At 38.4% G+C, this 23269-nt stretch overlaps 1 protein-coding gene across 7 annotated transcripts in view; it reads left to right on the forward strand.

The window, feature by feature from the left end:
• GTF2E1 (general transcription factor IIE subunit 1) overlaps window positions 1–15351 on the forward strand; it is a 43479-nt gene extending 28128 nt beyond the window's left edge. For 3 of the 7 annotated variants that reach the window (XM_032406643.1, XM_032406640.1, XM_032406642.1), the window contains exons 4-6: window positions 1369–1607; window positions 5851–6274; window positions 7121–7948. In XM_032406643.1, coding sequence (XP_032262534.1) covers window positions 1369–1607; window positions 5851–6274; window positions 7121–7175 — 718 coding nt within the window. In that variant the 3' untranslated portion in view covers window positions 7176–7948. Of the gene's footprint in view, window positions 1–1368; window positions 1608–5850; window positions 7949–15124 lie in introns of those variants that run through there. The other 4 variants (XR_004299799.1, XR_004299800.1, XM_032406644.1 and 1 more) reach the window with 4 other exon arrangements.
• Window positions 15352–23269: the final 7918 nt, after the last annotated feature.

The raw sequence follows: 23269 nt of genomic DNA on the forward strand, positions 1-23269 counted from the left end.
AATATTCCTCCCTCACCCCTGAGTGAGTCATATGTCTTGAAAATTCTAAAATTTCTTAAATAATGTAAAAAAATTCAAAACTGAATTGTCAGTTTTGTCATCTTTAAGTAGAATGTGTACATTCTTTCCATAGAAGAAATTTAAATATACAGAAGGAGTGAACCTGCCTGTCTCATCTTGATTTTCTTCAGTGTCACGTTTGCTGATAATTTAGATTTGTCTGTATCTGTGGTAAAGGTAGAAATAAAATCTGTGCACTCAACTCTCCATGGTTAGAAGTATCTTTTAAAAAAGTTTGCCCAAATTTAAAAATTTGTTTGCGGGCACCTGGGTGGCTCAGTCAGTTAAGCATCTGCCTTCAGCTCAGGTCATGATCCCAGGGTCCCTGGGATCGAACCGCACATTGGGCTCCCTGCTCTGTGGGGAGCCTGCTTGTCCCTTCCCCTCTGCCCCCTACTTGTGCTTGCTCTCTCTCTCAAATAAATAAATAAAATCTTAAAAAAAAAAAAAAAAGAATGGGGAACGGATTGAAAGTGAAACAAGCAGATAAAAGAGGGAGCAGCCGAAAGACTGAAAACTTGACTTAACTAATATAGATGAGGAAACGTAAGTGACTAGAGAAAGATAAGGAATGATCAGACCTGGAACAGGCTAAGAAGATCATGGGTGGTAGAGGTAAAAAGCAAAACAAAATAAACTGAGAAATAGATCATGGTTACTTCAGGGTGGAAATAATGGTTGGGGATAGATGCCAGGGTCAGCATAGCTACAGAAATGGAAAGATACAACTCAGTAAAAAAGAGGTTAAATTGTGCATGATGATATACTTTATTTGGTGAATAGCAGGAGGGGAACATTAATTCTAAGTTGAGGCCTGGTTTTGTAGAATACTTTTTTAGCTTCTCAGCACACAAGAAAAGCACGCAGAACCACTCTGAATCCTTGGTTTAGATGGTAGAGGTTTTTAAAAATGTAATGTGTTTTGTTTGGGTTTTTTGTTTTGTTTTGATTTTAAACAGAATACTCATGAAAAGTGTGACTGAGAGAGATTTTTGCCAGCTAGTATCTTTAAGTGGATTATGTCACCTTTATTATTCTCCCCTCTCCTTAAGTAGATTAAACTTCTTAAATTATGAAACTTCATTCATTTATATATATGCCAGTGGACCCAGTGTTTGAGGAACTTAAATACAAATATGATACCCTGAGTTACAAGAGAGGTTTCTCAGAATTGCTAAAGCATGTGTATATGATTACTAGACAGCATTTATTTGTGATTCTTCAGTAACCACCTCCTCAGCTGTGCTTCTTTTCCAACACCAAGACTTTCATTTTTCTTCTTCCTGCCATCTTCTCATCTTTTTATAGCAAGGACCGTGCAGCAACTACTGCTGGAGCTCCTGGCCTGGCAGGTGGGCACCACCGGGAAGCATGGGCCACCAAAGGTCCCTCCTATGAGGACTTATACACTCAGAATGTTGTCATTAACATGGATGACCAAGAAGATCATCGAGCCTCACTGGAGGGGAAATCTGCCAAAGAGAGACCCATTTGGTTGAGAGAGAGCACTGTCCAAGGAGCATATAGTTCTGAAGAAATGAAGGAAGGTAAGAGTAGAAGTCAGTAAAATGAATATGGCTTGGGTTCAATGGAAAATGAACTTGACTTAGTGGGCAATTCTTAGTTTTATTGGTAATTATATCTGTTTTACAAAACAATTGCGTTATACCAGGAAGTAAGAAATTAAGCAATAAGCATTAAAACCAACCAATATATGTTTGTATTATCCTTCAACTTAGTTGAAATAACAAGTAGATTTTAAATCTCCATTTTTAGAATAAAGAAATTACCATTTCTTTGTCTTAATTTCATGGAAAAGTGCTGTTACCTTCAAAGTGGCCACATTCACCTGTTGTTTATTCTTCTGTTGCCCTAATTTATATTCCTTTTTATTTCTCTGAATTGGGAACCAAAACTATTTACCAGTGCAAACTTGTTTATGTTGTCTCCTCATAAATACCAAGTGTGTTTGTGCCTACCTGAAATAAATAAAAAGAAGCCACCTGAGTAAAGGATTAAGGATTCTTACTATCCAAAATTGGCAGAACTCCATACTAGAAGATTTTAGAACTCTCAGTGATCCCTAAAGACATAAGAATTACATAGTAACCAGCAGTTTGAGAATTGCAGCATTTTACTTTTTAAAACTTTAAAGTTAGTGGATTCAAAGGCTTTGTTTGGGCTAATGTAGAAAATATGAGGCTCAAACTGGACAGAGATTACTCAGAAACTGGGAAGCAGAGGTGAAAGGGAGTTTGTACATCTGGTTAGGTTTTGTCAGCATTAGAATCTACGTGGCCCTATTCCCAAGTTATGTATCATTTCTAACACATCACCTGAGTATGGTTCTTTAATCCCTGAAACTGAAAACCACTTGTTTTTTGGTATTTCTCCTAACCTCTTTTCCCTTTATATTAGCATTTCTTTCACTCTATATGCTAAGCATTAAAAAGTAGTATGGAGTTGGGTAGTGATAATAAAATCAGATAATATCTCTAGTGTGATTCTTCTTGGTGTTTTGATGCCAATCAGAAAAAAATTTTCTTTGGCAACCATACTTTACTCTCCCTCCTTCCCACTGATTAGCTTGGCTACAATGTTTAGTTATTTTGATTCAAATTGTTTTAGATTATACAGGAGTGACCCTGTCGACTATTTAGTAGGCTTGTTTTCCCCAACTTGGCTTCTTGCCTGTTCTTAAAGCTACCAAACCTTCTTTTCTTTGAACTTAGAAACAAAATTGAATAAAATAAAACTATTGTTAGCCCATATTATGTACAATTAGGCTCATAAGCTTAACATTCATTGTTTATGATTTCCTTGAATGCTAGAATTTGAATCATAAGGGCCTTTAAAAAGTTATCTAGGCTACCCAATTCTGAATATTTTCTTTCTGTATAAAATAGGATAGTATACTCCCATGTCTAAATTTATCTTCTTGGGATGCCTGGGTGGCTCAGTCCGTTAAGCGTCTGCCTTCAGCCCAGGTCATGATCCCAGGGTTCTGGGATCGAGTCCCGCATCGGGCTCTTTGCTCAGCGAAGAGCCTGCTTCTCCCTCTGCCTGCCTCTCCCTCTGCTTGTGCACTCTCTCTCTCTCATAAATAATAAATAAAATCTTTAAAAATCAATCAATAAATAAATTTATCTTCTTAATTTTTATGGTAGAATAGGCTCTAGTGAATGTGTTTGTCCTACACTTAATTTTCCTCAGACTTCAAGTTATTTTAATATCTTTTAGAGTTTTATAGACTTTAATCATGTGCTCATTACTATACTGAAAGCATAGTAATCTATTCTAATTATGTTTGCTTCTACTTTCCTTACAAATAGTCCTCTTCCCCCAAGGCACCTCCGTCTACATTTTTTATTTCATTTTAATTGTCTTTTTCTGGACCTTCTCCAACCATAATATACTTTACTTTAGATCTAGTAACCAGAACAATACATGTTGTTTATGCATGGATTCATCATTAATGATTTGAGTTTTACTTAGAGTATCCTTCTGGTTTTTACCTGATGCTTTGTTGCTTTGGGTCTGGAAGCATATTAAGACCAGCAACTTTAGAAACATATGCAGAGAATTTTAAAGACCCTCCCCTGCCCCGTATCAGATAGCTTGGACCAGGTCTTTCAATATGTTTTAGATTGTTTTTCTATAGGCAGATTTTCTTACACTTGCCAGTATAGAAATAAGTCTGCCAGTTTTCTGCCCACTTCAGCTCTTCCTATGTTTTTTTTTTTTTTTTGCCATCAGCTTGGCCTTTAAGCATCCAGAATTGCTTAGCATCATCAGTGAACTTGACAGTTTCCCATTATATATGTCTTTTTTGTAACTTACAACTGTTAAATAAGACTGTTCCTAGAACTAGTGTTTCTACTTTACCATCCAGATATTTGCTCATTTATCCTTATTTATTGTTGTATGTCTTCATCTATAACAGAGCAGTTCCTTTTTTCCCCAAACTTCTTAGGACCCTTGTCATAAATCTTTTAGATATGATGATTTAGTTTATAAAACTAAATTGCTTTTCCCCTAATTTTATATTTACTTTAAACATTAATCAAAATATTATGTTGGTAATATTAAGCTTATTGGAAAAATCTTAAAGAAGTGATGATTGCCTTAGAGACAATTCTTTGTCTTTTTTTTTTCCTATTGAAATACTGCATTGGCAGTAAGGACTCTAGGAATGAGCCTCAGCCCTTAGCAGTGTTTTAAAGTAGTGAAGTTTGATTTTAATTCTCATTTTCACATCCATGTTATCAAAAGCCTATTTTCTCTGACTTGAACTTTTAACTTCTCAATTCCTGTTTCCCTTTCTGTCTCTTAAGCTACCCAATCTCATATCTCAGGAGTTCTACACTTTCTAAATCGTCTAAGGTTATGCTAATCCATTCTAATGTGCTAATGAGAAGATACTTCATTCATGGCCAGAATTGGTCATTTCTGTGCCTTTTCTTGGTGATGATGTTGATGATAGATAACACTAAACTAAATGCCAGGCTCATTCTAAACACTTCACAGATATTCACTTAATCCCCACAATTATCCAGTGAGGTATTTACTCATTTCCCCCCCCTTTTTGTACTTGAGAAAATTGAAGCAGAGAGAGATGAAGTAACCTGATCAAAATCATAGTTAATAACGTGTTAGAGTCAGGATTTGAATCAGGGAGTTAGGTTCCAAACAACATTTTTAACCCTTTTATATGTTTTAAATAGCAATATACTTGGTACTCAGAATACAGAATACAAATGTTTTTCTTAAATTTTTCATCTGTAATTTTTCAGGCCTCATACGTACACAAAATGATAGGAGGTGTGTGGTGAGAGAAGCTTCATTCCTTTTTATAAAGAGTTCAAAGTACACTTAGTTTGTTTCAGGAAAATAAAACTGCATTTATTCACTCATGTATTTATTTGGTGCCTAATAAGTGATAGGCACTATTTTGGGTACATGGGATATATCATTGAATAAAAAAGATAAGTATCTGTTTGTGGAGAACCTATATCCTGGGAAAGGAGGTAACAAAGACAATAGACAAGAATTATTATGTTAGAAAGTAAGTGCTATGGGGAAAAAAAATAGAGCATTGGGAATTTAGGGTGGGGTGAATTATAAGAAGGCAGCATTTGAATAAAAACATAAAGGATGTGATGGTGTTAGCTATATAACATAGAGGGAAAATATCCCAGGTAGAGGACACAGGGAATACAAAGGCCTTAAGGTTGGAGTGAAGTGATATGTACAGGGAATACCATGGGGCTACTGTGGCTAGAGAAGAATGAGCAAAGGGAAAGAGAAGAGGTGAGGTAGGTAGGTGAGCAAGTGAGCAGGAGGGGTTCCAAATAATGTAGGACTCTCTAGGCCATTGTAAAGCTTTTGGCTTTTACTTGAAGCAAGATGAAGAGCCGTGTTTTGATTTCCTATTTTGCCAGCTACAGTACTTGGTCCTTCATAGACATAATTACATGTGTTCTTATCCACAGCTCTGTAAGGTAGTTGTTTTTATCACTCCCTTTTACAGGAAAAGGTACCGAAGTTCACAGACTAAAAACTCGCCCGAAGTAGTACAGATTACATCTAAAAGGACCTGGATTCAAATCCAGGATATGTTATTCTTAAAACGCATGTGCTTAAACCATGCTACTTAAGTTCCAGTTTGTGAGAAATATTTTGAATATCTTACGGACAGTTGCTCAAAAACTGGAATCAGTGAAGTCTGTTAGTTTTAAAGAAATGCCTTTTATACTTAAGGACATTGACTTTCTGGATTTTTCTTTCCAGGTGGCATAGATATAGATGCATTTCAGGAGCGCGAGGAGGGTCGTGCAGGGCCAGATGATAACGAGGAGGTCATGCGAGCACTACTCATTCATGAGAAGAAGACCCCCTCGGCCACGGCAGGCTCGGTGGGGGCAGCTGCTCCTGTGACCCCTGCCAACGGCAGTGACTCAGAGAGTGAGACCAGTGAGTCAGACGATGACTCCCCACCTCGACCGGCAGCTGTGGCAGCGCATCATCGGGACGAGGATGAGGAGGAGGACGATGAGTTTGAGGAAGTAGCAGATGACCCCATTGTTATGGTGGCTGGCCGTCCGTTCTCCTACAGCGAAGTGAGCCAGCGGCCAGAGCTGGTGGCCCAGATGACACCAGAGGAGAAGGAAGCATACATAGCAATGGGACAACGCATGTTTGAGGACCTTTTTGAGTGAGCTTTCCCTACCTTTTCTTCCTTTCTCTAATGCTCATTTCAAAAAGAAATTCCCTACCCTTGACGAAAAGTGCTTAAGTGGCATTCTGCCCTTCTCGAAGTAAAGCAGCTAAACAATAATGGGAGAGAAAGTTTGATTTTTATGCCAGAAGCTTCCCCACAGGTAGGTTGGCTATATAAGCATTTCCTTCCCTGCTATTTTTACAGTATATCTTACTGTATTTCATATTTGCCTAATCTTTTTCCTTTATAAGACCCATTTTTCTCCCTTCTGAAATGAGTGCAGGAGATCTGTGAGATAAATTCTTCCTGTCTGCCTGTAGAAGCCCACTATGATAGGTTACACTAATTCACTGATCACATCCTTTTAAAAATCTGTTCTGACCAAGCGTTCCAAACAACTCCCAATATTGCTGCCAAGCGGCTTGGCAACGGGCAAATCACTGATGAGAGATAAAATAAGTCTTAAAACTGCATATTGCCACATAGTTGAGGATTGTAGTCAATATGTAAGGGGAGGGGAGGGATGGATATGCCTAAATCTCATGATTAATATCTAAACCAAAATTTGTGTCTTTCGAACTGACTTGACTGATAGAGTCTGTTGTTTTGCTTAATGCCTTTTGGTTTGGATGTTGGATGATAGAAAACAAAGTACACTTGGTAAACCCTTATGAGGAAATTAGGAAAAAACATGGATATAGGATGAGGAGTTGCTCTACAGGGTTGAATTGTGGAGAGCATTGGGAACAGTGCCTTTTAGAATTGCCTGAGTTTTTGCTGATTTGGAAATCCTTTATGGAAAGCTAAGACTGGTCCCTTTCCTTTTCCTGTCTTTTACAGTGCCATAAATTGTTTAATGAGACCATTCCAGCAGAAATCAGCATATAACAATTGATTACTTCTCTCTTTTCTCTCAACATCATTGAAGTCCTTCTTTGTCTCTCTTTTGATTCTTGTCGGACATGGTGTTTTAGAGTGCATCCAGTACATTATTGAACATTGTAACCTCAAGGAACATAGTTTATTTTTGGTTCTGATATGTAGCATGGTATTATTCCCTAAAGCAGAACTTTAAAAATAAAGAACTTTCATGCAAGGGTCTATAGCAATTGTATTTTTTGTAATATTTTTCCTTGCATTGTAATTTTTAAGTATTTATCATTTTATAGTACATGCGTGAAGATAGATTTTAGAGTATCTGAGCCTTGTATGAAGTGATGTTTCATTTATCTGGGTTGTATTAATGACTGAATATTGACAATAAATCTATTTTATACTGACTGAAATTTGTTAATTTCTAGCCCTGTAACATCTTGGAGCATAATTAAAATGAATACTTTTCCCATTAAAGCAATGTTTCAGACTTCTTTCTCTTAATACATATTTCAAATAACAGGTGCAGTTGTTATGTGGTCTAAATTTTTTCTGGCAATAAGCTGCCTTAAGAATGACTTTTGTGTATGTATCTTGTACGTATGGGCCTATTCAACTTCTTTAAACATTGTTTTTAAACTTTCATAGTTCTAGAAAGAAGTTCATTTAAATAAAATATGAATCAGGTGTTTTAAAACATAGTTTTAGGGGCAACCTGGATGGCTAGGTTGGTTAAGCTTCTGACTCTTGATTTCAGCTTGGGTCATGATCTCAGGATCATGGCACCAAGCCCTGTGTTGGGCTTTGCACTCAGCGGGGAGTCTGCTCAGGATTCCCTCTCTCCCTCTGCCCCTCCCCCGTGCTTGCTCGCTCACTCTCTCTCAAATAAATAACAAATCTTTAAAAAAATAATAAAATGTAGTTGTAGGTGAACTGTCAGCTCTTTATATCAGTGAATAAATGTTTCTTGGTATTTTTTCTTGAGTCTAACAACTTGCATGTTCTGCTTCCTAGAGCAACTGTTCTAGTTTTTCTTTTTCTGTTATCTACCAGCTTCTTAGAGTATCACATAAACTAGTTGCATATTTCTTTCCTCTCTATTTTGCGGTTTGTGTCTTGCCCTATTACTACACTGAAATGGCTTTCTCCAGTCGTAATTGTCCAACATAACAAACCTTTATTCCTCAGTCTTTTTGGCTGCTTTTCAGTCTTTGATGCTATCCATCCTTTCTCCTTAAAACATTTTCATTTGGTAACCTAGCCATTATGCTGTCTTGGTTCTCCTTACTTCATTGGCTATTCCTTCTCAGTCTTCAGACTTTATTTCTTCCTCTGCTGTATGTATGAACATACCTCAAGGCCTAGTTCATCTGTGTGTATGTGTATGTGTATGGAATTTGTGTTACAGAAGAATGTCATGAGTGAAGACACAAATATGAAAGTATTTATTGCATTCAAACACTGTTGCAATAAATAAATAAATGAATATAGATACACTAAATATGCATTGATCAGGAATTGAACTATGTTCCCATGAAGTCCTGTAGCTGTTAAAAAGAATGTATTGATGGGAAAAGATATCCATTATGTGTTAAGTATAGAAGGATTCTGTTTTTCTACATGTGTATGTGTAAAGAAGAAAGTTTCTAATAGTACTTAGTATGTGTCTTTACATATGTTGACTCATTTAATCCTGTATAACAAATCTGTGAGGTAGATATTTGTATTTAAAGATATATATAATTAGGGATGTCAATTACAGTGGTCCTAATGTGTTATAGTGGGAAAGATACCCCCATTTTAGAAAAAGGATCAAATAGATATTTAAAGAAGTTCATGTAGAAAATGTGCAGTAGAATTAAAGAAATAGGGTAACAAAAGCAAACTTTTTATATTATACTAGGACTTTTAGGTGTGACTTACTTTTTAAAAATCCTGGCTTCATCATTTCCTTAGAGAAATATCTCTGATTTTATGCTCAAAATTAATAGGAAAATATAAATCAGTATGTAAAATTTTGGACTTATCCCCATATTTCAACAACATACCTAAGGACTCAATAGAATTTGACATTACTTCATCAGACAGATTTATGTCTATTGAATGGCACAATAATCTGGTGAGAAAAGCCAGTCAGTGACACAAATGACTGAAAATGGGAACCCTGTCAGTTATCAGCCTCTGAAGCTCTAGTAAGGGCAAGCTCACACACGAGGTTCATCAATAGATGTAGTCACAGTGTCTGTTGATCTCAGGACGGCTGGAATTGTTAATACCTACAGCCTATAATAAGGGATGGCCAGGAACTTGTCTCTGAGTGAAGTTGGCTATATTATTATAACTCAAGTATCAGTTGCCAAGGTGTCCCAACCTTTCACTCTCCTGTAAGATTTAAATAGAACACTTTTAATATCACAGGATACTTCTTCCAATTTCATTTCTCTTTTCTTTGGTGGGGAGAGTTGTGGAAAGGGGTCCTCCTGCTCTGCCTTCTTGCTTCCCTGGCTTCTCCGCCTCTCCTCCACACCACCTATTCCAACTCCCATGGTGCCATTAGCACAAGTCCATGTAGCAGATATTCACTGAAGTTTTTACAGTAGTGGGCAGGAGGTAGGCAGTGAGGGGATGTCCTGTCTCAGCATTGCAGAGTCAAGGAATATAGGAGTAGGTCATATATATCTTTGTTCTTAAAAAGAGTGTCCACCATCCTCACATGTTTCATCCCAAGTAGAGTTCTGCCTTCAAATCTTGCTAAATTTCAGCTTTCTGTTTCCTTCTCTTCACCCTTTTTTTCCCCCAAAGACCTTGGAAAGTTATAAATATATTAGAGAAAATAACATTATTTTATTTCTTTTTTCAAGTTGTACCTTGAAAGCTCTTATATCCAAAGTGGCCTATCCAAGATGTTTCCCTAACCAAGGAGCCATTTTTCCACTCTTAAGAGTCAGCATGAGAGGTTTACTGGCTTTAAAAGGAACTTTTTTCTCTTCCCACTCCACTAAATAATATTATTCATTATACTTTGCCAAAAGTAAGGTGATGAATAAACAGTCTAGGCCTTTAGGTGATCCATAACCTTATATTCGGTGGAAAACTGCTTTCATTCTCTCTGCCCTTGAAGTGGAAGACTTTTTCTCATTTAGTTGCCCCCTTTTTCCCAAAATAATACTTAGGGAGTATTTCCACTACTTAAGGAGTATTAAGTTTAGATTATTTAAAAAAAATTATCCAATTTGGCATGCCTGGAGCTCAGAAGACTAGGTTCTGGTCCCAGCTCAATTTAAATAGACACTTGCTGGGTGACACTGATGCAGTCTTTCTGGGCCAGTTTCTCAAAGCTGTCAATAAGGAGAGGATTATGCTAGAATCACAGTGATTCCTTTCTGCTCTGATATCTTATGGAGGTAAATGCGGCCTAATAACAACACAATCTGAGGAGTTTTCTGATGTACAATAGCAATTCAAATTAGGTGAAGGATATTTCAATTGAGGAGTAGGTGGTAGGTTTAGGATTTAAAAAGTAGCAAACTTCATCCTAAACATTTGCTAATCAGGTTTCTCTTTTCCTATCTTGCCAAAGTACTTCATTTCTAATAATTTGAATGACCGAGGAAGAAATAATTGAATATTTCATAACTTTTTGGTATTGTTTTGAGAGAATTGGACACTGAATGGGAACAAGATTGGGAAGAGCAGTTCATTTTCTTTTCTACCAGTTGGCTCTATGGCTGGATTTCCAGCCAGGACAACAATAGAAAGACTTAAATATATATTTTCTTGTTCTCTTTATTCCTAAGTTTAAAAAAGTAATTAAGAAGTGGAAATCAAAAAACAAATATGAAAATCTTTAGAATTTAGAAACTGGTCTAATTCCACCTTCTATTCGTTTAGCATTTTGTTTCCACCAAAGCTATTTCACATGTGTTATCTCTAGCAGATCTCTAGCTGGGCTGCGATCAGTTTGTTTTTCTTTAAATACCTAAAAATCTCTTGGGGAAATGAGAAAGATTTTCAGAAAGGAGTTGGTGTTATGGTAAATTTACTGTCTGTTCTGTTGGCCTTTTATATTATGAAAGAAGCAAACTGAACAAGATAAGTACAGATACTCTTAAACCATGTAAAGGCAAATGGGTTGAGAAAAGAGTCATGAAATTTTGTTTCTTCCTTTGAAGAACTAAAGGAATGAACTGATTCTGCTGTGCCCTCAAGGAAAGATGAGTACCTTAACTTATCTTTATAAAGAGCTTCGCATCCTTCTGAGTACTAGAGGATCCCTTTCTTCTTCCAGTTGCAAAGCAGATAGGCCTAGTACACGACCCAGTTTCAACAATCAACCCACATTTCCCATCACACAAAAGTATACTATTGCCCACCTAATGTAAATAAGTCTGAGAAACTAGTCTGAAGAGAAGGCTGGTGCCAGGTCCCAAAGTGCCTGGAATCATGTTAAGGCACACAGGATGGTTGTACAGTTTTTTACTATTATATAAATGTATTAATTATTTAAAAATTCATCCAATAATAAATATATATAGTTTAACAAAAAGAACCCCCACCCCAGCCCATCCCCATCTCACTACCCTGAGGTAAACCATTATTGATAATTTAATGTATGCCATCCCAGACCTTCTCTAGGCCTTTAGAAACAACATACACACCATACTCCCAGATACACTGTGGTGCTTTTTCAATAAATCCAACCACGTACACATTGCCATTTGCTTTTGAAGTGTCTTGGGTATCTTTTCATATCAATTTAGATCTGCTTCATTTTAAAAAATAAGGACTAGGGGCATCTGGGTGGTTCAGTCAGTCAGGCATGTGACTCTTGATCTCAGCTCAGGACTTGATCTCAGGGTCGGTAGTGAGTTCAAGCTCCACCCAGTGTGGAGCCCACTTAAATAAATAAATAAATAAATAACCAACTAGATAGAATTTTATAATATAGTTGTATGATGGTTTATGTAACAGTTTCCTTGTTGAATGGCATTTAGGTAGTATCTAGTTTTTCACTATTAAAGTGCCCTCATATTTTCATTCTTTTGGGTATTTCTATAGGATGGAATCATAAAGGAGAGCCAATCAGAAGGCATGTCCATTTTAAACTTTGATAGGTAATGCCAAATTACTCTTCAAAAAGATGGTTGGAGAATTGTAAGCAGGGGAATAATTTGTAGCATTGACATTAAGTTGGAGTTTAAAACTGGAGATTGTTAAGGCAATTTCAAGAGTCTTGGTAAGTAATCTGGTCTAATGAACTGTCCAAGTCAGTGGGGATGGAAAGGAGTGGACAGATTTGAAAAACTGGGGAGATAGAATTCATTGATATGGTGACTGGCTAGGGCAGTACCTTGGATGAAGCTCAGGTTTCCGACTGGATGATGATTCCATTTACCGAGATTGGAAATACAGAAGGAGGGGCAGGTTTTGCTCCTCTTTCAGCTCCCCATCTCCATAAGTACCATCATTTCAACTACGTACTTCAGGCGAAATTCTAATAGTTAGCCATCTCTTCCTTTTTTCATCTCACATGCAATTCATCAGCATGTCCTGTAGATTCAAAATATAATCTATATAATCTAATTTTGAAGGTAGAGCTAACAGGAACTGCTGGTAAATTGAGAGGATACTCTAAATCTGACTTCTCACTACCTCTACCACTACCAGCCTACTCCATGCCACGTCACCTCTCCTTGGCTCCTGCAGCAGCCTGCCAACTGCTCTCCCCACTTGTACTCTCAAACCACCCCCAAACATGCAGGGATTTGGTCATTCCCCACACTCAGACTTGTTTTAAATGTAAATCAGATGACACCCCCTCCCACCCCGCCCTTAGAACCCTTCATTGATTTTTTTCTTAGAATAACATCCAAACCCCTTACCCTTTTCTTTAGGCCTTAAGTGGTCTTGGCCCCTGGCTACTTTTATGACCACATCTCCTACTATTCTCCTTGTTAACTACTCTCTAACCACATTGACATTCTCTTTCGCAAATATGCCAAGCTTCTTTCTGCCTTAGGTCTTTGCCCTGTTTTTTTTGCCCGGAATACTCTTCTTCCCTCATGTCCCTGTTAATTTATTTTCAGGTTAAATACCACCTTCTTGGAGAAGCCTCTGCCCTATTAGCTAAAGTAATCTCTTCCGTTCATGACGGTATTTTCCTGTTTTATTTTCTTCCTAGCAAAATTGCTATATGAAATGAACTTTATTTCTCAGTTAATTATTTATGTCTCTCAACTTTTCCCCTAAAAGACTAAACTCCCTGCAGGCAGGATATTAGCATATAGAATTAATTCTGGCACATTGTAGGCCCAATAAATGTTGAATAGATGGATGGACAGATGAATTGGCAAGGTGAACATAGCCTTTTCCCCACCAAGGCTGATCATTTTGTTCCCTGCTTGAGTTGTAAATATATGAATAGTCTCTTAATCAGTTAATTTTGTTCACTTGTGGTTCACAGTGAACCTAGGGCTGTGTCCCCAGGACTAACAGTAGAGAGTGCCAGTATATAGTTTCCTGGGCACAGCCAATAAGATATCTAGAAGTTTCAATTCTGAGGAACCATTAGCTTTAATGTTCATGTAAAGGTAATTTAAGTGAGTATTTTATCTAGGGCTGCACTGTCCAATAAGGTAGCCCCTAGCCACATGCGGCTACTGAGTACTTGAAATGTATCTAGTCCAAATTGAGATGTACTATAAATTTAAAATACATACCAAATTTTGGGGTGCCTGGGTGGCTCAGTCGTTAAGCATCTGCCTTCGGCTCAGGTCATGATCCCAGGTCCTGGGATTGAGCCCTGCATCGGGCTCCCTGCTCCGTGGGAAGCCTGCTTCTCCCTCTCACACTCCCTCTGCTGTGTTCCCTCTCTCATTGTGTCTCTCTCTGTCAAATAAATAAATAAAATCTTAAAAAAAAATAAAATACATACCAAATTTTGAAGGCTTGGTATGGGAATAAATACAGAATGTAAAATACCTTATTAATAATGTTTATATTGATTATATGTTGAAAAGATAATACGGTAGGTATTTTGGGATAGAGGAAATGTACTATTAAAACTAATTTACCTGTTTTTACTTTTTATATGGCTGTTAGAAGATTTAAAATTGTAAAAATGACTCACATTTGTACCTTGCCTTATATTTCTATTGGACAGCACTGGTCATGGGCATTTTCTTCAGGTACTAGAGTTACATCTATTGTACCTAGTTCTTATTTGCATTTTTCCTCATATACAAGTTTTTGACCTGAATGCTGTGCCCACCCTCTTTTCCTCCCTGGCCCTCTACCAGAAAGGTAGACTTTGTTTTGTTTGTAGGCTCTTTATCCTTGGGAACAATAATGGATTTTGCTTCTGGTTTAATTTTCATCTTTGAGGGGTGGGATTGGTTGGGGTGAGGCAGGGTTTTTTATTTGTTTTTTTCCTGGAGTTGGATAAAATGTGGGGATGATGTCAGCAATGGTGGTGAGGAACTGAGACATTTTTACTACTGAGACCAAGGCTGCAGTGTTGAAAGTGCTGCTGACTCCTGGGGGCTGAGGGACTTGAGGACCCTGCAGAGCCATGCCAGAGATGGAGGAGCTAAGAGCCAGTCCTAAATCAGGAGGTTTGGAAGCCCAATGTGTTTCTCCCTATGCACTGTATTAATATATAGTGTATGCGAAATTTCTGATGTGTTTATTGTTTGCATCTCCTTCTTGCTAGAATGTAAGCTCCATGAGGGCAGAGACTTTCTTTCTTGCTCACTGTAGTATTCTGGCTCCTATCTCTGACTCGGTGCCTGGCACATAGTAAGTAGTCATCAATACATATTGAATGACTACACAATTATGTTTATTCAGGCCAGGAGTAAACCATGGCCTTTATATAAAAGACAGTTATTTTCAGTTTCTGTTGTTACTTGTATACCTAATGTTTGTGATGCTGTTTTGTATTTATTGTCTTCCCTTTTGGAATGCTTACAGATGGTGAGTGCTGATCTGCGTAGCAAAGGGCATTTTCCCAGCAACTGATGAAACCATCCAACCAAAAGTACATACAACAAATAAATCTAACCCAAGGCTTACTACGTGTGAATTTGTTCACTTAGTCTGTGTTACGGTCATTTCTTAAAGGGGAAGTTTGTAAGAACAAAGAATGTGCTATTTCTTCAACTGGGGGTTTTATTTGTCTCATAATAAAATTGATGTTACCATGGTTTTCTTCATGATATCAAAGACCAATTCTTGGCAAATGTTTGTTGCTTCATGGTCACATAATGGCTGATCCACCTACACCTTCCGGTAGAAAGAAGGGAGGGAGTAAGGGGATAAAGGTATATGCCAACTGAATCAGTATCCCTCCTCCTTTTTTATGGGATGTCTTTATTGTGGTAAAATACACATGACATAAAATTAACCATTTTAAAGTGTACAATTCATTGGCATTTAGTACCTTCACAATATAGCACAACCACCATCTCGACCTAGTTCCCAAACATTTTCATCATCCCAAAAGAAAACCCAGTACCCATTAAGCAGTTGGTCCCCATTCTCCCCTCCTCACAGTCCTTGGCAACAACCAGTCTTCTGTCTGTGGATTTACCTATTCTGGATACTTTGGATAAATGGAATTGTAACATATGTGACCTTTTGGGTCTGGCTTCTTTCTCTTCTCTAGCATAATGTTTTCAAGGTTTATCCATGTGGCATGTATCAATACTACACTCTTTTCTATGGCTGAATGTATTCCATTGTGTATATATATCACAATGTGTTTATCCATTCAGCTGTTGATGGACATTTAGATTGTTTCCACATTTTGGCTATTGTGAATAATACTGCTGTGAACATTTGTGTACAAGCATTTGAGTACCTATTTTCAATTTGGGGTTTATATACCTAGGGTGAAATTGCTGGGTCATATAATAGTTCTGTGTTTCTGGGCCATTTGTTTTTAGAGTAATACATCTGCCAGAACTGTGTGCAATAATTACTGTCATTCATTGGGGAATAGAGAGGGGCTTATAACCCTGATGTCTGTTTTGGATGTGAGGGTCAGCAGAGAATACCAGAACTCTAGGGTTTCTGACCAGAGAGCCTTTCCTGGCAATAGCTACAGAAGACAGAGTAATAGGAGGCCTGCATATGAGGTAAGAATTCAAGAGTCCTGGATTTTCTTTCCTGGAGAAATTAGCTTCTGAATTCCTCTTTACATCCATTTCTGGGATTCAGGCTCTAAGTCATAACAGGGACTTATCCTGGCCTCCCAGTGCCCTCACTTGGAACTGTGATCTCGTTGCTCCTATTCTCTGTCACATAGTCAAGCCTTTAAGTCCAGGGTCAGAAGTGGGCTAATGTCTTCATTTGGTTAAGCATGAGGTGAGGTCCTTCTGTTGAACATGCTTGGAAGTGTACCAGTCATGGGTGGTGGTGAGGGTGGCTGTTAAGATCCAGAGGAGGGATCCAGAACTAAATTGCCTTTCACAAGTATTTGCTCAGTATGAAGTCATCTTTAATCAGCCCTATTCCACTGGCTTCAACAATGGGAGGCTGGCAGCTTTTCATTTCAGGGTAGTGATCCACCTGGGAGGTCTAAAGAGTGATTCTGATAGTGTTCCAAGAGAATCCTTCCCTGCTGTTACATGCCTTGTGTGCAGGTGTAATGTGTAGGGTGGTGGAAAAAAGACAAAACGGGGTGGGCCTTTATGTTTTATGGGTGGGTGGAGAGGACCTACCATGCTGTGTATGTCAGTCACATTTCACATCTCTTTGACAGGCTGTAACTTCTAGTAAATTCAGTGATAATTTCTTTGCTGCTTTTCCTGCTGAGCTATAAAATTATGGCAGTGTTATGGGCATCTATGTTCATGCCTCCTGCATTAGTCTACCTCCTTCAAGACAGATACTGTCTTTTCCCTCCCTCCCTCCCCCCTAACAGGGACAAAAGCATCTACTAAGCAAAGAACTAACTGTAAGTCTGTTAACAGTGCCTACTTTTGCCTCCTAAAGTACTTTTTCTCAAAGAGTGCATTGGGCCACTTTGGGAATTCTTAAATATGTCCTTTTGATGGACAGATCTCTGTTTCAGCAGCTGTCTCATTACACCACGTACCCATCCCCCGAGTGCCCTTGTTGGGTCCATTAGTAAACTTGCCTTTCTCCAGTAAGTGTTAACTCTCCCTCTGCCTTGAATTCTCCCTTGCTTTTCTTCCTTCCTCTGTCCTGTGTCTCCATAATCATCACTTCTGGAACAATGCTTTAGCCTATTTCCTATGATAGGAGTGGGTGGTTTTCATTTACTCCCCCATGCTCCATCCATGTGATTCAGCTGGGATTGATGCCAGTCATAGTGATTGATTCAGAGAGAAGCATATGATCGGGCCAGACAGAGTTACCTCAGGATTTTTGTTGAAATGAGAAAAAGGCACTCTCTTTTTCTACTGGAGTTACTTAACCGGTAGCTGCTGGCGATCACCAATTGAGGGCAACCTGTCTGAAAATGAAGCCAGCATAGAGGAAGGCAGACACTAGAAATGGAGAAAGATTTCTAATCATAACACTTGAGTCCACCACACTCGAAGCCATTTTACCCTTATAATTACTTGTTATGTGAGTTGATACATTTTATTCTTAGGCCAATTTGAGTTGGGTTTCTAGCCCTTGCAATTAAAAGTCTTATCTTATTCAACATTACTTTGGCTATTTGGGGTTTTTTCTGGTTCCATACAAATTTTAAAATTGTTTGCTCCAACTCTGTGAAAAAGGCTAGTGTTACTTTGATAGGGATTGCATTGAATGTGTAGATTGCTTTGGGAAGTATGGACATGTTAACAATATTTGTTCTTCCAATCCATGAGCATGGAATGTTTTTCCATTTCTTTGTATCTTCCTTAGTTTCTTTCATAAGTGTTCTATAGTTTTCAGAGTACAGATCTTTTATCTCTTTGATTAGGCTTATTCCTAGGTATCTTATGGTTTTTGGTGCAATTGTAAATGGGATCGATTCCTTGATTTCTCTTTCTGCTGCTTCATTATTGGTGTATAAAAATCCTGTGACTTTGCTGAATTCATCTATCAGTTCTGGCAATATTTGAGTGGGGTCTTTTGGGTTTTCTACATAAAGTATCATGTTGTCTGTGAAGAGTGAAAGTTGGCCTTCTTCCTTGCCTATTCGGATGCCTTTTATTTCTTTTTGTTGTCTGACTGCTGCGGCAAGGACTTCCAGGACTATGTTGAACAGCAGTGGTGAGAGTGGCCATCCCTGTCTTGTTCCTGACCTTAGGGGAATAGCTCTCAGTTTTTCCCCAGTGAGGATGATATTAGTTGTGGGTCTTTTATATATGGCCTTTATGATGTTGATGTGTATGTTCCCTCTGTCCCTACTTCCTTGAGGTTTTTTGTCAAGAATGGATGCTGTATTTTATCAGATGCTTTTTCTGCATCTATTGAGAGTCTCATATGGTTCTTATCCTTTCTTGTATTAATGTGGTGTATCATGATGATTGATTTGCAGACATTGAACCACCCCTGCAGCCCTGGAATAAATTCCACTTGGTCGTGGTGAATAATGCTTTTTAATATACTGTTGGATCTGAGTAGCGAGTATCTTGTTGAGAATTTTTGCATTCATGTTCATCAGGGATATTGGTTTGTGGTTTTGGAATCAAGGTAGCCTCATAGAATGAGTTTAGAAGCTTTCCTTCCATTTCTACTTTTTGGAAGAGTTTCAGAAGAATAGGTATTAACTCTAAATGTTTGGTAGAATTCCACTGGAAAGCTAGCTGGCCTTGGACTCTTGTTTGTTGGGAGATTTTTGATTACTGATTCAATTTCTTTGCTGACTATGGGTCTGTTCAGATTTTCTATTTCTTCCTGCTTCAGTTTCGGTAGTTTATATGTTTCTAGGAATTTATCCATTTCTTCCAGATTTCCTAATTTGTTGGCTCAATTACTCATCATCAGGGAAATACAAATCAAAGCCACAATGAGATGCCACCTCGCACCAGTCAGAATGGCTAAAATTAACAAGTCAGGAAATGACAAATGTTAGTGAGGATGCAGGGAAAGGATAACCCTCTTTCACTGTTGGTGGGAATGCAAACTGGTGCAGCCAGTCTGGAGAACAGTATGGAGGTTCCTCAAAAAGTTAAAAGTAGAACTACCCTACCACCCAGCAATTGCACTACTGGGTATTTATCCAAAGGATTCAAAAATACTGATTCGAAGGGGCACAGGCACCCCAATGTTTATAGCAGCACTATCCACAAGCCAAAACATGGAAAGAGCCCAAATGTCCATCAACTGATGAATGGAAAAAGATGTGGGGGTGCCTGGGTGGCTCAGTTGGTTAAGCGGCTGCCTTTGGCTCAGGTCAGGATCCCAGGGTCCTGGGATCGAGCCCCGAGTCAGGCTCCCTGCTCAGTGGGGATCCTGCTTCTCCCTCTCCTGCTCTCCTTGCTGTGCTCTCTCTCTTTCTGTCTAATATATATATTAGAAAGAATGAAATCTTGCCATTTGTAATGACGTGGATGGAACTAAAGTGTATTATGCTAAGTGAAATAAGTCAGAGAAAGACAAATATATGATTTCACTCATGTGGAATTTAAGAAAAAAACAGATGAACATCGGGTAAGGGAAGGGAAAATAAAATAAGATAAAGACAGAGGGAGGCAAACCATAAGAGACTCAAATACAGGGAACAAACTGAGGGTTGCTGGAAGGGAGTTGGGTGGGGGGATGGGGTAATTGGGTGATGGGCATTAAGGAGGGCACTTGATGTAACGAGCACTGGGTGTTATATGCAACTGCTGAATCACTAAATTCCACCCCCGAAACTAATACTACACTATATGTAAACTAACTTGAATTTAAATAAAACTTGAAAAAGAGAAGTCTTAGCTTAGACAATGCCTATCAGCCCACTGATAATCTCCACCTTCACTCTGTATTTCCCTTTAGGTCCTATTCACTTGGAGATAGCCTTTCACCTAAATCCTAAACCTCCTCAACTCTTCCCACCGATCCACATCAGTGTTATAGTCCCATACATACAATTATCCAGGGCTTTATAGTCTACCAAGGCACTTTCCTATCCCATTTGATCTTCACATAAAGCTCTGAGGAAGGTAGAAGAGGGATTATTACCTTCTTTCTTCAGTTGAGGAAACAAGTTGAAAAAATTTATAGTGATTTGCCCATATTGAATTTATAGTCACTATTGGGCCTCAAACTTAACTTTCCTGACTGTAGATCTAGAAGAATTCTCTCTTTTATATTGTGTTGCCTCCCCTGTGTAGAAACATGGTTCTAATGTAAACTCACACTCTCCTCTCCCATGGAGACCTTCTTTTTCTAATATGGGTAGGCCCAATGGGACAGAAGGCCTCATCTTTATTTCAGTATCTCTTTCAGATTGGCTGTCCTCCATTTTCTATGATTTGGATTCCATTTCATCTGTCTGTACCACCTGCCACAAGTCTTTGTTACTGTTAAAGGTTACTTTTCAAAGACAAACTAGTTTAAGAATGTGACTGGTTCTGGGTTATATTATAACTTTGAGCCCATTAGCCATTTGAGAATCCCTTGACTTCTTTAATTCTCCCACTGCTTTAACAACTGAAGATCTCCCACAAAGCCCCTCAAATCATCCATCATCCTTACATATTTTCCTGATCTGATTTTTATGCTCCTATGCCTAGGCTGGGGAGTGCAGCAGCAAAGATACTAACTCAGGCACTACTGGCTACGCTGCTTATTTTCATCTGAGCCCTTCCTGCTGTGCAGATCTCTAGATGGCTACATTCCTACAGTAGTTGCTTTTCTCCTTCTTGACCTTTGCCAAACTGTTCGTGATCTTGCTTTCTCCATTTTTTTTTTTTTTTTTTTTTTGATGTCTGAGATCAGTTTGCCTTCATATAACCTCTATAAGAAACATTATTGGTTACCTATTCAACATCCATTGCTCCCTTCCTAGTAGTACCTAATTTTTGCTAAGGGATCCCCTTTGCAAAGAAGTACATGTGCTTAAGGAGAAGCTAACTCTATAGTCATCCATACAATTGGTCCTAATTGAGCCAAGAGTAATTGTAGTCATGATTGGGGCTATTTGTAAATATCCTAGTTCTCCTAGACACATAGTAAGATTGCATTTCCTAGCTTCTTTAAGTTAGGTGTGGCCATGTGACTTGCTTTGGCCAATAAAATGTGAATAGAAGCTATCTATATCATTTCCAGGCAGAAGACTTTAAGAGCCAGTGTAGAATTCACCAGGTCCCTTTCCCCCCGCTACAGTGACTGCTAAATCATTTGTCAAGATGAAGCCTCCATCAGCCTGGGTCCCAGAGTGACTATAATGGTAGAGCTCCCCCTGCCGACCTACACTGGCATGTAGGGAGCAAGAAATAAATTTTTGTTGTATTAAACCACTGAGATTTGGGAGCTGGCGGTTACTGCAGTATAAGCAGGCCATCCTAACTGACAGTAATCTCATCCTGTCTGCACTAGGAACCCAGCCTAAGCCAAGCAGTCCATGACACTGCTTGGTCAAGGAATTGGTTAAGAAAAAGGCTTGTGACTCACTTGGTACACTGAGATAAGAAAGGAGATTTGCTGGGGTCTTGAGGAAAGAAGTTTCCTCACTTTTAAGAGAGCCACCAGAAGAGATGAATACTCTCTTCCTCTGGATGTTATCTGTAAATATGACACCTGGAATTACTGCAGTAATCTTGCAACCAGCCTGAGTATAAAGCCAACACATGAAGACATAGTACCAAAAAGAGTCATAAAGAAATGAAGCCAAAGCCCTGATTGAATCATAACCAATCATTATCGCAACTCTGGTCTTTCTCAGTTAGAAAAGCCAATAAATTCCCTTTGCTGCTTAAGTCATTTGATTTGGGTTTTCTGTTACACACCTCCAAACCTAACAGTTGTAGCTTCCTTTCTGCATTCTTATCTCTACTTTCTGCTCTTCCATCTAGTCTCAGCGAAATAATAATAATGGTGTCCAGTTTTAGAAGACTTATTATGTATCTGATACAACGCTAAGTACTTTCCAGAAGGAGATTCTTTTTTTTTTTTTTTTTAAGATTTTATTTATTTATCAGAGAGAGAGAGACAGAGGCAGGCAGAGGGAGAAGCAGGCTCCTTGCTCAGCAAGGAGCCCGATGTGGGACTCGATCCCAGGACCCGGGGATCATGACCTGAGCTGAAGGCAGACGCTTAACCGACTGAGCCACCCAGGCGTCCCCAGAAGGAGATTCTGATTCCATTTCAGAGTAGCAAACATATATGAGCTCCTTGAGAGCAGGAATCTTTTCTTATATTTGTTTCTCCTACAATGGTGATTTGGAGCAAAGTAGTTGCTCAACAAATATTGATTAAATAAATACAAATTGAGTTTTACCCTCAAAGAGTGCACAGTATTGATTATCTAAGTCTCACAAACTTGAAAGATTAGAGACCAATATAAGACAGTATAAGCTATTAGATACTAAATTGAAGTTCTAAAACACATGTTACTAACAATAACTGCTGTGAAGAAGAGATACCATTACTGCCTGAAAGTTAGGAGTAAAAGTTATTTGAAAAGGTCAGATTTGCTCTAAAGAAAAAAAAAGATGACATTTGGATAAGCGTAGCAGAATGGAAGAGTGGATATCATTTAAAGTTAGGGCAGTAAAGGCAACAGCACAGTGTCAAGAAGGAACATGATGCATTGAAGAACATTCAATACATTCAATTTAGATGCTCAATAAATGTGGGTTTTTTTTTCATTTTTCTCATCATGACACAAAAGAGCCATTTCCCCTTGAAATAGTTGATGTAGGCTTAATATAAATGAGGTGTGGCCACTACCCTATTTAGCTGCTTACTTGTGCAAACCTCTTGCACATAGTAGACAGTCAAAGATGTTTGTAAATTTACAAAGACATCCATGCATGCACTATTTCTCCCCAGAGAAAGAAGCTTCCAAGGGCCTGTTTGCCAAGCATTCTATTTCTTTTCTGGCTCTATTAACACCACCCTGGGCACACACTGGCACACAGTAGGCCCTTAGTGAAGTACTTGATCGAATTGATTTAAATTATCTGGTTTGAGAAGAAGTTATTTGCCTAGTAAGCCTAGCAC

The sequence above is a fragment of the Phoca vitulina genome, unplaced genomic scaffold (genome assembly GCF_004348235.1).
Source record: "Phoca vitulina isolate PV1807 unplaced genomic scaffold, GSC_HSeal_1.0 scaffold8, whole genome shotgun sequence".
Classification (NCBI taxonomy): Eukaryota; Metazoa; Chordata; class Mammalia; order Carnivora; family Phocidae; genus Phoca; species Phoca vitulina.